At 36.4% G+C, this 13,232-nt stretch overlaps 2 protein-coding genes across 2 annotated transcripts; both read left to right on the top strand.

Annotated features, from left to right (window-relative positions):
• Positions 1–920: 920 nt before the first annotated feature.
• Positions 921–2,951, top strand: LOC147519793 (uncharacterized). The gene is made up of 4 exons (XM_086594190.1): positions 921–1,650; positions 1,874–1,979; positions 2,101–2,230; positions 2,853–2,951. Exons 1-4 carry the CDS (start codon positions 921–923, stop codon positions 2,949–2,951), a joined length of 1,065 nt encoding a protein of 354 aa, XP_086450316.1.
• Positions 2,952–10,502: 7,551 nt separating this feature from the next.
• Positions 10,503–13,120, top strand: LOC147519792 (tubulin beta-6 chain). The gene is made up of 3 exons (XM_086591340.1): positions 10,503–11,149; positions 11,697–11,966; positions 12,062–13,120. Exons 1-3 carry the CDS (start codon positions 10,753–10,755, stop codon positions 12,742–12,744), a joined length of 1,350 nt encoding a protein of 449 aa, XP_086447466.1. The 5' UTR covers positions 10,503–10,752; the 3' UTR covers positions 12,745–13,120.
• Positions 13,121–13,232: the final 112 nt, after the last annotated feature.

Raw genomic sequence — 13,232 nt, 5'->3', positions numbered from 1 at the left:
TCTACTATTATAGCTCATGGTATTGTTGGCATGTAACAAGTTGTATAAATTTATTTTGGAAAAATATGAGTTTGTTTATCTGTTGATTACCTGTAAAGATTGAAACTTTAGAGATTTGACTTCATCGAATTCCACTCTGGCTAAGATTCTTAGTTACTCTTGGCTCGTAAAGCATGAGACTCCTCTAGTGGTGAATGCGCTTGGGTGGGCCACTTCTTATGGCTGATTTCTAGAGGAGAGCATATCAATGTTGAAATGGTTGATTTTGGGATATGCCCAATAAGAGATAGAGATGTTACTAATTCCTTGGCTGATTTTTATCTATAAATCTGTTTTCTTCATTAGTTAGGCATCCTTAAGTGCTTTAGATAGAGTTGAATGAGAAACAAATTTCTTCAAATAACCTTGACATTCAGATATACAATTATTCAAATATAACTTTTTGGATAGCTATCTACTGGTTTGATTTATGTTGAATATGGATGATTTGCCTTCCATTACTTCATATATCTATTTGAAATATACGATTTTTTGGGGAATGGGGAAGCAATGTAGTCTTCTGGGTTGATGCATACATATCTTATTAGTTATTATAATGTGACTAATTTTAGATGATTTGAATGCTTTGCAAGCTTCGTGCCTTGGCAATTTGTTGAGATATTTAATGGTTCAAGAGTTAAATACTATGGTAGGCACTATTCACATACTTCATTGTTAAGGATATTGACTATCTTTTGGGTTATTTTGACTTTTTCTTCTTTGTTGTATTAAAGGGTGTTTGTAAGAGTTGATCGAGATGTTTAGGGTTGGTTCATATGGAATACAAGGTTTGCATTTTTTGTCTGGAACTATGAGTTAGTAAGTCGCATGCATTGGTCATTCCATTTGTTGGATTCAATTTTTGTTGTAAGACTTGTTGCATGAACTTGTTATCTGTTTCGAGATATTTGTTTTCAAAGGAGTGCCCTTATGCATACTATGTCCATTGCTTTGCTCACAGGCTCCAGTTAGCTTTGGTTGTAGTTGCCAAAGATGTTAAGGATGTTTGGCAATTTTTTTCTAACTTGACTCTCATAGTTAGTATTGTTGGAGCTTTTTGCAAAAGAAGTGATCAATTGAGAGATGTTGAGGCTACAGAAATTGAGGAAAAACTTACCATTATTGATGAGTTGGAATTTGGTACAGAGAATGATGAGTTGGACTCAAAAGTTGGTACATGGAAAAATCATATTAAAACATTGAAACGAGTTGGAGATACTCGATGGGGTTATCACTTGGGATCCATTTCTAGTTTGATGAGTATGTATAGTGCAACACGTACAGTCCTTACATATATAATTGAGGATGGAGCTACTAGTAATGTGTGTGCAGAGGCAGATGGAGCTTACGATACTATGACGACTTTTGAGTTTGTGTTCGTCTTGCATCTTATGAGGGAAATCATGGAGATTATGGATGATTTTTGTCAAGCTTTGCAGCGCAAGTCTCAAAACATATTGAATGTAATGCATTTAGTGTTTACAACAAAAACACTTATTCAGAATTTGAGGGAATATGGATGGGTTCCTTTATTGGAGAAAGTTAAGTTATTATGTGGAGATCATGACATAGATATTATTGATATGAGTAGTGTTTATACAAGAAGTCGAGGTCGGTCCCGTTCTCAGAAAGGCACTAGTAATGAGCATAACTTTTGGGTCCAAACTTTTATAGGTGCGATTTATTCACAGTTGCAAGAATTAAACCACCGATTTCAAGAGGATGTGATCGAGTTACTTATTCTCAGCTCTAAATCCTAGGGATGGTTTTAAATCATTCAAAGCTGATGAGATTTGCAAGCTTGCAAATAAATTTTATCCTATTGATTTTACAGAGCAAGAGAAGATACATTTGGGATTTCAATTGCAAAACTATAAGCTTGATGTTCTTGTACACCCTGAATTCCAAAAGTTGTCAACCGTTTCTGAGTTGTACCAAATGTTAGTAAAAACTGAAAAATCAATAACTTATCCTCTTATCGACATGTTGGTTTGTCTTGTATTAATTTTGCAAGTTTCAATTGTTACCTTGGAACATGCTAATTTATCTTCTTATCGACAGGTTGGTTCGTCTTGTATTAACTTTGCCAATTTCAACTGCTACCTCAGAATGTGCTTTTTCAGCTATGAAGATTATCAAGACTAGACTGCGTAATAAGATGGAAAATGATTTTCTTGCACATTCTATGATTGTGTACATTGAGAAATCAAGACATTGCTCAGAGTTTCGATATGGATTCTATTGTGGATGTTTTTTATAATATGGTGGAAGGGCGGCGAGTCCAACTTCAGATGCCGAACTTAAGTAGTATATCTTTGAGGGATGGAAGAGGCATAACTTAACACGTGAGTTACTCTCTTTAATAAATTACTCTCTTTTGTAAGTTTGTGTGGATTGAAACGAAATACATATATAATTTTGGCGATCTTTAATGTTTAGATACTCAACAAAATTTTTTTTTGTGTATTGTTCTTATTTGTTTGTTTGTTTGTTTGTTTGTTTTTGTTTTTTTTTTTGAGGGGGGGCATATAATCTCGCACCCCTAGCTTAGAATCCTGGTTTCGTTCCTGGGTATGGGTACAAATGTACAATTGATTGGAGTGGGGCGGAGTTAATCATTCCTTCTTGATAATAGTGGTAGGATGAGAGTGAAGCATCTATGTGGCAGTGACATCATTAAGGTTCCTAATAAGCTTGAGAGCTAGATCAAGTAGGACATCAAATAATTTTTCTATTTCATGATCCATGCATATGGTGCCTAGTGAGGCATTGTAATTACTGCCCTCGGTATCTGTTTATGCAATGACTGGCAGGGTTATGATGGAGTTCCGAAGCAGGTGCTTGGTATGTCAGTAGAGGAAGTTGCCTCAAACAAACACAAGCCTTGGACAAGCCAGTTCATGTTAGAATAGTTGTATGAACACAACAACTAAAGTAGAACAGAAGGAACAGTAGACAACAATAGCAATGAAGAGACAAGGACCAGATGATGGCGGGAATAACCAAGGCGGGATTAGTCGTCCTTAAGGAAAGATTTCGCCCTTCCAATGGTGCGTAAAGGCAACAATGGCGTCTTCCTCACAGGATTCAATGGTTAACAACAACTTGACTTTTGCACTAGAACATACTACCCTCTAGAGAAAAGAATATAACTGCTCTCTCGGCGGCCGACAAGAAGAAGAGAAGAAGAAGAAAAGAACCTGGTTTGAGTTTACGTTTCTCGAGAGTTGAGTTTCTGATCAAGTCTGTTCTCTCTATGGACTCACAATCCTATTTATGGAGGTTAGGAGGAAGAGAGACCAACTCCTAATAGAACACTGAAACTTGCTGCTCAAGAAAAAGGCAAAACAAGTTTAGGCTATTGGTCAAACCACTACCCACAACAGTAAGCCCAAGCCCAGGCTCGAACCCTACCCGATGTGGTGGATAACCAATGTGGGACTATCTACTATGCACTAAAGTGGAGAGAACACCATTTGTTCATCTCCTCCACTTTGCACATACACACTAGTATTTAGAAATACACAAGAGATTCCAACAATCCCCCACTATTTCAAAATACTAATAGTCCCCCACTATTTTGGAATAGGATATTACAAAAGAAATTGGTTAACGAAATACCAGAGAGAATCGAAAAAAACAATGCATAAGATACTGGTGCTTTACGGGCTTGAACCAGTCATAGGATAACATGTCTTATAATACGTGAAAGTGGTGGATTAAAAAATCTTTGAACCAACATTCCCTTGTAGTAAAATAGAGGACATGCACCCATTGCTCTTTCATTATATGTCTGTTCTGCGGTGTTGCGCTTTTTGGCCCTTGCGCTGCCTGTGTTCCATGAATGCTCTAGAGTACTTGCCCGTATACTCATAAGAACCAACCCAGTTCTACATTCACGTAGGTGGATATCCATCAAGTGTACATTGTAGTTAAAATACACTATCTCATTATAAAAAAAATGGACTATGGATTCCAATAAGAGTAAAATAACTCATCCTTTCTCATTGCAATTCAAGTTATACTAAGTATACAAAAAATGCTATCTAGTCATAGGGTGGGACAATAGCATATCTAGTCAAAGAAAGACAATAGCATACCAGAGCGACAAGGTGACTTGTTTTTCCCTTTGAACCTAATTCATGGGATCTCCAATCACATAGGTGGGGTTGCCGTCAGTGTCGCCCTCTATCTAAGGCAAAAGTCCCATCCCCCTCGACGTATAACCACTTGCCTCCAAAGAAGTGGTGCGGTTAGACATGTGGCCAAACTAAGTCCAACCTAACATAATCTCTAGCAGCTGCTTGATTAAGTTATATCTCAACTTAGCTTACATGTATTCTTTTCCCATTGCACATAAGATAACATGTTTTAGCTATTGCAATGAGACAGTTGCAAAGCATATACACATCAGAAGGCTGTATAGAGCCAATGGGAAGATTTGCCAAGAGATTGCTAACCCACTTAGCATCATCACATGCCTTTTCTAACGCGATTAGCTTGGATGATATCCAAGACACTCAATTTTCACCAAAGGTAAACACATAAACAGGGGATCCGGTTTTATAACATATTACCCTTCTAACAATGATGGAAATCTACTAAATATCAGTCCATAATCAATGGCTCTGCTATAGTACTTGGATAATTTGACAATATACATCAAAGTTCCTTATAAGGACACAATGGGTTATCAGCTCAGTATGCCATTAATGTAGGCAATGTCATGTCTCACATACATTATCCATCAAGTACAATTGGCTACCATTGATATTGACATATTTAGTATGAGAAAACACAAGGAGATTATTTTTCATAAGATGGATATTTGCCACAAAAGATGTTAACACATGCTTATTATCATAATACCCATACTTTTCAATGAAAAATATTTCTACTAAGTGCTATAACAATATAATGAGACCAACATGAGTTTTAATTCCTATATTCACCAGTCATTCAATTTTGTAATGCCCGAAATTCCCCTATACCATCCGGCCGGTCTGGTTTAAAGTACGTTGTGGCCTTCAACCATATTCAAACGTCAACATCTTGACAACTGAATATAGTAGTTACAGAAATGAGTTTAACAACATAATAAACTATCATTTTCAATGACGGTTTATGATGTGTTTCAAATAGGAATTTCTCTGTCTCATACACATTCTCAATGCTAGCACTCATGATATTAAATCATCTAAACAAAGAGAGATTAACACATATGTCTTGCTTTGCTCTAAAGAAAGTACAAATTTTTTATCAACAATGGTACTTTGACATCCATATGACACTAATATGTTGTTGAATTGCTCATGCCATTTATATAAATGAATCAACTCATACAAAGATTTAACTAAATTGTATACCTTCATTTCATCACCTGGTACTACTTGGTATTGTAGTTCCGCACAACTACTCAACTAGAGTCTTTAGAATTATGTAGAAGAAATTCTAATTATATGAGCAAGGTTTCAAAATAGTATAAATCTTGTCTCTGATTGAAACCCCTTGGCTATTATTATTAGCATTGTATTTTGCAATACAACTATCACGTTTTAGTTTTCTCTTGAAGATCCAATTCAACCTATAGATCCCCCAATAAATCAAGAGTCTAGTTTAGAGGAGTTGTATCCTTCAAAAATGACACTTCTCATAGACAAACAACTTCCTTATAGGTTAATAAATCTTCCTCAAGAAACATATAAACATCATCACCGTGAATGGTGGAAATACTCATTGATAGTCTTCCAAATTTCTTGTGTAGAAATAATGGGATTATCTTATGTAGTTCATTATGAACATTCAACCACTCTATGCCAATTTCTCAGAAATCACAACCTCAAATAAAATTAGCATATAAAACATTCAATAATAGTGTGGTATCTACAAAATTGTTATCACTCATGACAACTGAAAACAAACATCACTATTATGAGTTTCACCAATGAACATCTACTAGATAATTCTAGGTCTCAAAAAGACTTCTTTTAGATTCATTCACAATAGCCTTGGCAAGACACCCCCACATTTTGAAGCATTTTTGGATAGGCCCAAGACCTTTCCATACTTTGTAGTTCAGTGTCTTTCCAATTATCTTGTGAGATGAACTATGGTAAAACAGTGTTATGCATATGGGTCACCACCCCCCAATGTTCAATAGTTACTCAACTTAATCAAACTTACATGCAAAACACATTATACCGCTACAAACACTAAAAGAAACACCAATAATAAAATGCACAAAAGATTATGTTTATGACAAGAATATACTTTACTCAAGTCTATAATTCTGGATCATATTAAACATAGTCATATTATGTTCATGTTATCTATATGAAAGGAAATCCACAAAAGATTCTCATGAATCTTAAAGAATAGAAGAATTAGATGAAAAGGGTTTTACCCGAGATAATATCATTATCATCATTCTTTTCATCATTCAACATTCCAACTGTCATAGGGAGACAATCCACGCACTTGTACATCACCTTGGCTATTTATCCATAGTCATAGGAGGATAATGCCTAATAAGACAATCTACAAGCATTACATCTCCTTGCCTAAAATAGTCACTGGAGGATATTGTCTAAGAAGACAAACCATTACCTTACATCTCCTTGACTAAATTAGGTTTAAAAGGATATTGATTGTTTCCCATATTGTTTCCTCTCGTAGACAACAATGCTCATTTACTTAATAATATATGACATGGTTAAACTTCATGTCAATGTTAAATAATGCATTCATGCCAAACATGGTAAATATCATATCATAGGTTCATGAAAAGTAAATAAACTTTAACTGTACCCTTCATAACAAAAAGTATACGATATTTAAGCAAATCTAGCCACTAAATATGCAAAACAACTGAGGACTCCACCTCCTCTTTTTACATGAGCTCAAGTAAGATAGAATACCCTATCAACAAGACCTCAAGTACTACCACAACATCTAATGACTCAACCCATTAATGTTTTCAACTAGAAAAATTTACCAATAAACTATTATCAAGTTTAAAGTAAATCCACGATGATTAATATCCAAAACTAGCATGTTACACAACTTTAACATATGCTATATTGGATATAAGCTACAAGTTACTTCATCTAACATGTATTTTCACAACAGTACAATTATAACCATCGTCTAACAACACGTTCACTTAATAAAGGTAAGCAATTATGCATTGAATACATTATAATTACTATCCAAGATTTGAGTGTGGTTGATATTAACTATCTTAAGGTCTCTCTTAGACCATCTACATACATCTACATATGTACAAAGAAAATTAATATCAAACTACTTCTAGTCAAACCAATTAATTCCTCGATTGATAAACACATTATAATTTGTTGACTAGGTTATTAAAGAAGTTTAAGCTTAGGGATTTCCCTCCTAAGAAAACTAGCATGCAACTCAAGGCAAGAATATCACCATATAAACAAACCAAAAGAATTGCAAAGAGTGAAAGAGTACGATACCTAACCGATTGAAAAACCGGATTACCATATTTTCCTCCTTCTAGAAAAACAGTTCAAAAGAACTGTAATTCTAAACCAGCTCAGGACGAATTGGGTATCAAGACTTATACCACTGGAAAGCTCTTTGAATCAGCTATCCAACACAAGAAGCGGATTGCAAAACCGAGCTCTGACCTGAAAGTTATAGCAGTTTCCGTAACGAGTGACGCAGCTGTAAAAAAAACGAACTTTGACGTTTTCCTTGATAGAAATTTCATATTTGACTCCCATAAACGTAGGAGAAAGGTCTACAACCATATAGGGTTTGATAAACCATAAAAGATCAATAAATATTCAATCTTTAATTGGTTTCCCTACCAAAAACAAAATTATTAGAAAATTTCTAAAATCATAACCCAATAACATAAACAATAACTCAAAGTAAAAGACTTATCTTTTGATTGTCGTATTAAAGTACTCTCCTTTGTTCTACTACAAAACTCTTTCCTTAAGATTGTTAGAATAGTTGTATGAACAAAGAACTAAAGTAGAAACGAAGGAAGAAGAGGCAATGATAGTAATGAAGAGACAAGGACACGGCGATGGCAGGAATAACCAAGCGCGGATTAGGTTGTCCTTAAGGAAAGATTTCAGCCCCTTCCAATAGTGCGAAAGGCAACGGTGACGTCTTCCTCACGAGGATTCAATGGTTAACAAAGACTGACTTTGCACTAGAACGGACTACCCTCTAGAACATCAATATAACTGCCTCGGGCGGCGGTGTGAGAAGAAGAAGAAGAAGAAAAACCTGGTTTGAGTTTACGTTTCTCGAGTTGAGTTTTCGATCAAGTCCTTTTCTCTCTATGGACTCACAGTCTTATTTATAGAGGTTAGGAGGAAGAGAGACCAACTCCTAATAGAACAATTTGAAACTTCTTTGCTTTCAAGAAAAAGGCAAAACAAGTTTAGGCTATTGGTCAAACCACTACCCACAACAGTAAGCCCAAGCCCAGGCTCGAACCCTACCCGATGTGGTGGATAACTAATGTGGGACTATCTACTATGCACTAAAGTGGAGAGAACACCATTTGTTCATCTCCTCCACTTTGCACACACACACTAGTATTTAGAAATACACAAGAGATTCCAACAGTTCATTGTCCAAGTGGGTATATGCTATGTTATGATTCGTGCCTTTCTTAACATGCCACCTCCCTGTTGAACCTTAATAGTGTTGGTTCCATGCTGGTCGTGTTCCTATTTGAGGGTGTTATTAGACATGAGACCCCCTGTTCAACTCTACAGATTTTGACATATGGCATTGCACGTTCATGTAGTATTTGAATGTGTACTCAAGTGCTACTTGACAATTTGACATGGTTAATAGTGGGGGAAGTAATAATCGATGGAGACATGGAGTCAGTACAATAGACAACACTACGAAATTTTCTTGGTTCTATGACCCATAATCTATGGTAAAGGGAACATATTTTCAATGCAAGGCTCGAACCTTTACGGATTTACTTCAAGTGAAAGGGTAATATGTATATCTACACTGTTAATCTACTACACAATGTTTCAACAAAATTTGTTTATTTATTCTAAAATTAAGTTTATCTAAAATTGTTCAACACACATATACATCTTTTAGGAAACTATACAGTAAGTAATAGGTGCCATGAGTTGGCATATGAGAAATGAAATGCATACATAAGATTGATAAAATCCCACTTGAGTGTGCGCGTTAAATGGTTATGAAGTATAAAACTGCTGGAGATATACTACATACCCCAATCAATGAATAATAACATAGATCCCTTACTACCAATGGAGATTTGGAGAGTTATTTCACGAAAAGGAAGCACAAGCATAAATATTGTGTCTAGAGTGCCGACTATTACGGGCATTCACTAGTAATATGATAATTTAGGGATAAGTTACAAACTAAGTAATTAGGTAGGGTGGCTAAGACTCTAAGAGCATCTGTAGGTGGCAAATTTGCGAACAAGAATAAGAGAGGAATAAAGATATCAGAGTTAAAATATGAGTTTGGTGCTCAGTGGGATAGATGTTGTTTGTTATGGTTCAAAATTCTCAGGCAACTCGTGGTTGTAGCGGTGACCAAATAAAGTGTTAAATTGCTATACACACACATACACGTACCGCATAAATTGTTTAGTCGTTATATTATGCTTACTATTGGTATGAGTATGTATTGCATGACCTGGATTTGAGGCTGATTAATGATGGTGGAGTGGAATACTGGTTACTTTATTAGCCCAAAATTTAGATCCCGGTCGGCTTAAACTTTTATAGATGGTGCTTCTTGAGATCTGTTTGTTAGGATCCAACCAAATGCTGATGTGTTGTCAATATATAATCTGAATACGGTTATATTATTGAATTGAAGGGCCAAATTTAGCTAACATCAGTAGTATAATCGACTCTTGGTGTTCAGTATAACATTGTTTAGAAAGAACCCTTGCACTTCCTCTCTCGCATTACACATTGGATACCCTTATGGACATGTTGGCATATTCCTTTTTACTTCAATGCATACTGGATCTACATATGTATAAAAATTATCAGATGGAAAACTAAAACCACATTCAATTCTGGCACATTTGTTTCACCTCGCTTTTTAAAAAACTCTGACCCCGCACAAGCATGACCCTTGTGCTTATTTATTTTTAAGACGAGTTTGATGGGAAAAAAGTACTTGAGAGTTCACTGGGGACAAACTACGTGGTTAAGCACTTAAGCCTTGGACATAGATTTACATCAATAATTCTTAATTTTATCAACTCATCAGAAACACAGAGAGACACATCAATTTTTCTTATTTAATTGTAGATCATGCTATACAGTAGTTTAGAAAACCCATTTCCTCAAATTTTACCTCAGAAAGTATGAAAGCACCATATCAAAACTCATTGAAAGCGGTGAGCACGTGGCGTTTCAACGTCCATAACGTGCAACCCTGTCATGTTCATGTCCCGTGTTCCCGCTCACCTCCAAAAATATCCCGCCTCTTTTTTTCTTACCCCACTTTCCTCAAATCCAGTAAAAATTTCCTAAATCCCACACCCCATTTCCCTAAAATCTCCAAAGTCCAAACCAAACCTCTCCCTAACAAAATCAAATCAAACCCGTTTTTCCGCTCCATAATTAGCCCGACTTTCTCTCTCTTCCTTGACATGACATTATTATAAATAGCCCCTTCCCCAAAACCAACTGAGAAAAAGGAAAAATGAGAGAAATACTCCACGTGCAAGGAGGACAATGTGGGAATCAAATAGGATCAAAATTCTGGGAAGTAATATGTGACGAACATGGAATAGATCCAACAGGAAGATATAAAGGAACAGATTCAGATTTACAATTAGAAAGAATTAACGTTTATTACAATGAAGCAAGTGGTGGCCGTTATGTGCCAAGAGCAGTACTTATGGATCTTGAACCGGGTACTATGGATAGTATTAGATCCGGTCCTTTTGGTCAAATTTTTAGACCTGATAATTTTATTTTTGGTCAGTCTGGTGCGGGGAATAATTGGGCTAAGGGACATTATACTGAAGGTGCTGAGTTAATTGATTCTGTTCTTGATGTTGTTAGAAAAGAAGCTGAGAATTGTGACTGCTTGCAAGGTATTCTCTAGTTTCTTTATAATATATATTTTGTTTCTCTCATGTAGCATGTCTTAATTCATATATTGCTATTTATATCACCATTCATTCCTTCCATTGTTGTTATGTCCATTTAATCTTACCATTATTCATGGTTTGTTCCTTGTTCCTACTTGTTCTGGTTGGTGGAATTTTAAGATTGACAAGGCTGTATTATATATAGTTTAGCCATGCATTTTTTGTATATAGTAAGTGTTTCATTGGATTTGCGTATTTTAGTAACTACTTTACACCGTTTATCAAATCAGGAACTACGAGTTCCTTGTCAATCCGTCTGTTTACATTTATATATAACAGATGGGAAATCAGGACATTAGCAGCAAGTATGTGACATGGGAAAGAAAAACAATAAAAAAAAACTTTGCATTGTATCTTATCGTTTGGAATTTATAAATATGTTAATTCGGAGAATTTAAGTTGAGTGCCATAATAAGGAGATGTCTATCATGTATCAATTAATCTATGGTTCACATCTGATTTCTTCTTATACTATTGGTTATTTTATCAGGTTTTCAGGTATGCCACTCACTTGGAGGAGGAACTGGATCTGGCATGGGAACCCTATTGATATCCAAGATGAGAGAGGAGTATCCAGATAGGATGATGCTTACATTCTCGGTATTCCCTTCTCCAAAGGTCTCTGACACTGTTGTAGAGCCCTACAACGCCACCCTCTCAGTGCACCAGCTGGTGGAGAATGCTGATGAATGCATGGTGCTTGACAATGAAGCCCTTTATGACATATGCTTTAGGACTCTGAAGCTAAGCACTCCAAGCTGTAAGTATTATATTATATTGACGATATCTTGCGGCAAGAATTTACGTTCATGGAACTTCACAAAAACAGAGCCTGACGTGTATGTTTTTTTGCAGTTGGGGATCTGAACCACCTGATCTCTGCGACCATGAGCGGTGTGACGTGCTGCCTCAGGTTCCCGGGACAGCTGAACTCTGATCTGCGTAAGCTGGCAGTGAACCTTATTCCATTTCCACGACTCCATTTCTTTATGGTGGGTTTTGCTCCACTCACATCCCGTGGATCCCAGCAGTACATCTCGCTTACTGTCCCAGAGCTAACTCAACAGATGTGGGATTCGAAGAATATGATGTGTGCAGCGGATCCACGGCATGGTCGCTATCTCACAGCCTCAGCCATGTTTAGGGGGAAAATGAGCACCAAGGAGGTGGATGAGCAGATGATAAATGTCCAGAACAAGAACTCATCGTACTTTGTGGAGTGGATTCCCAACAATGTGAAGTCGAGCGTCTGTGACATCCCACCCATGGGGCTGAAGATGGCATCCACATTCATTGGCAATTCAACTTCGATTCAGGAGATGTTCAGGAGGGTGAGTGAGCAATTTACAGCTATGTTCAGGAGAAAGGCCTTTTTGCACTGGTACACTGGAGAAGGGATGGATGAAATGGAATTTACTGAGGCTGAGAGCAACATGAACGACTTGGTGGCTGAGTACCAGCAGTACCAGGATGCAACAGTTGAGGAAGAAGAAGAGGGTGAGTATGAGGAAGGAGTTGAAGACAACTATGAGACCTAAACGAAACAACACAGTGAGAACCAATGATTTCAGAATTGGAACCAATGAGGGGCATGTTGATGAGGTGCAAGACTTTTTTCTTTGGTGAAAAGGTGCAAGACTTTTCTTTCATGTTAATTACTACTGGCTGGTGCCTTCTTTGATTTTTTCCATGTTTGTATCTCATGTGATCTTTTCAGTGTACTACTGTTACTAGTAAATTTGCTTCTTGTTATTCAACTTATGCAACTTTGTAAGTTAATAAAAAAAATATTAAAGGGAAAAGGAAAAGTGATGGGGTTCACTTCATTAAGAAGATGAGCACAGCCTCATATCCACTTTTGTCTATAAAATGTCTGTTAGTTGAAACTTGAAATGATAGCTAGAGCAGTGTGTATCTATTATGTTTATGACAGTTATTTGAGGGGTTTGAAAGTTGTCATGTCTTGGTTTGTAACTCTCTCCAAAGTCGTGGCTTTGAGGCCAACTTCATTAAAATCTTGGACCTT

The sequence above is a fragment of the Coptis chinensis genome, chromosome 2 (assembly GCF_015680905.1).
Source record: "Coptis chinensis isolate HL-2020 chromosome 2, ASM1568090v1, whole genome shotgun sequence".
Lineage (NCBI taxonomy): Eukaryota > Viridiplantae > Streptophyta > Magnoliopsida > Ranunculales > Ranunculaceae > Coptis > Coptis chinensis.
The sequence above is the reverse complement of the archived record's forward strand: the minus strand, read 5'-3'. Positions and strand labels throughout refer to the sequence as shown.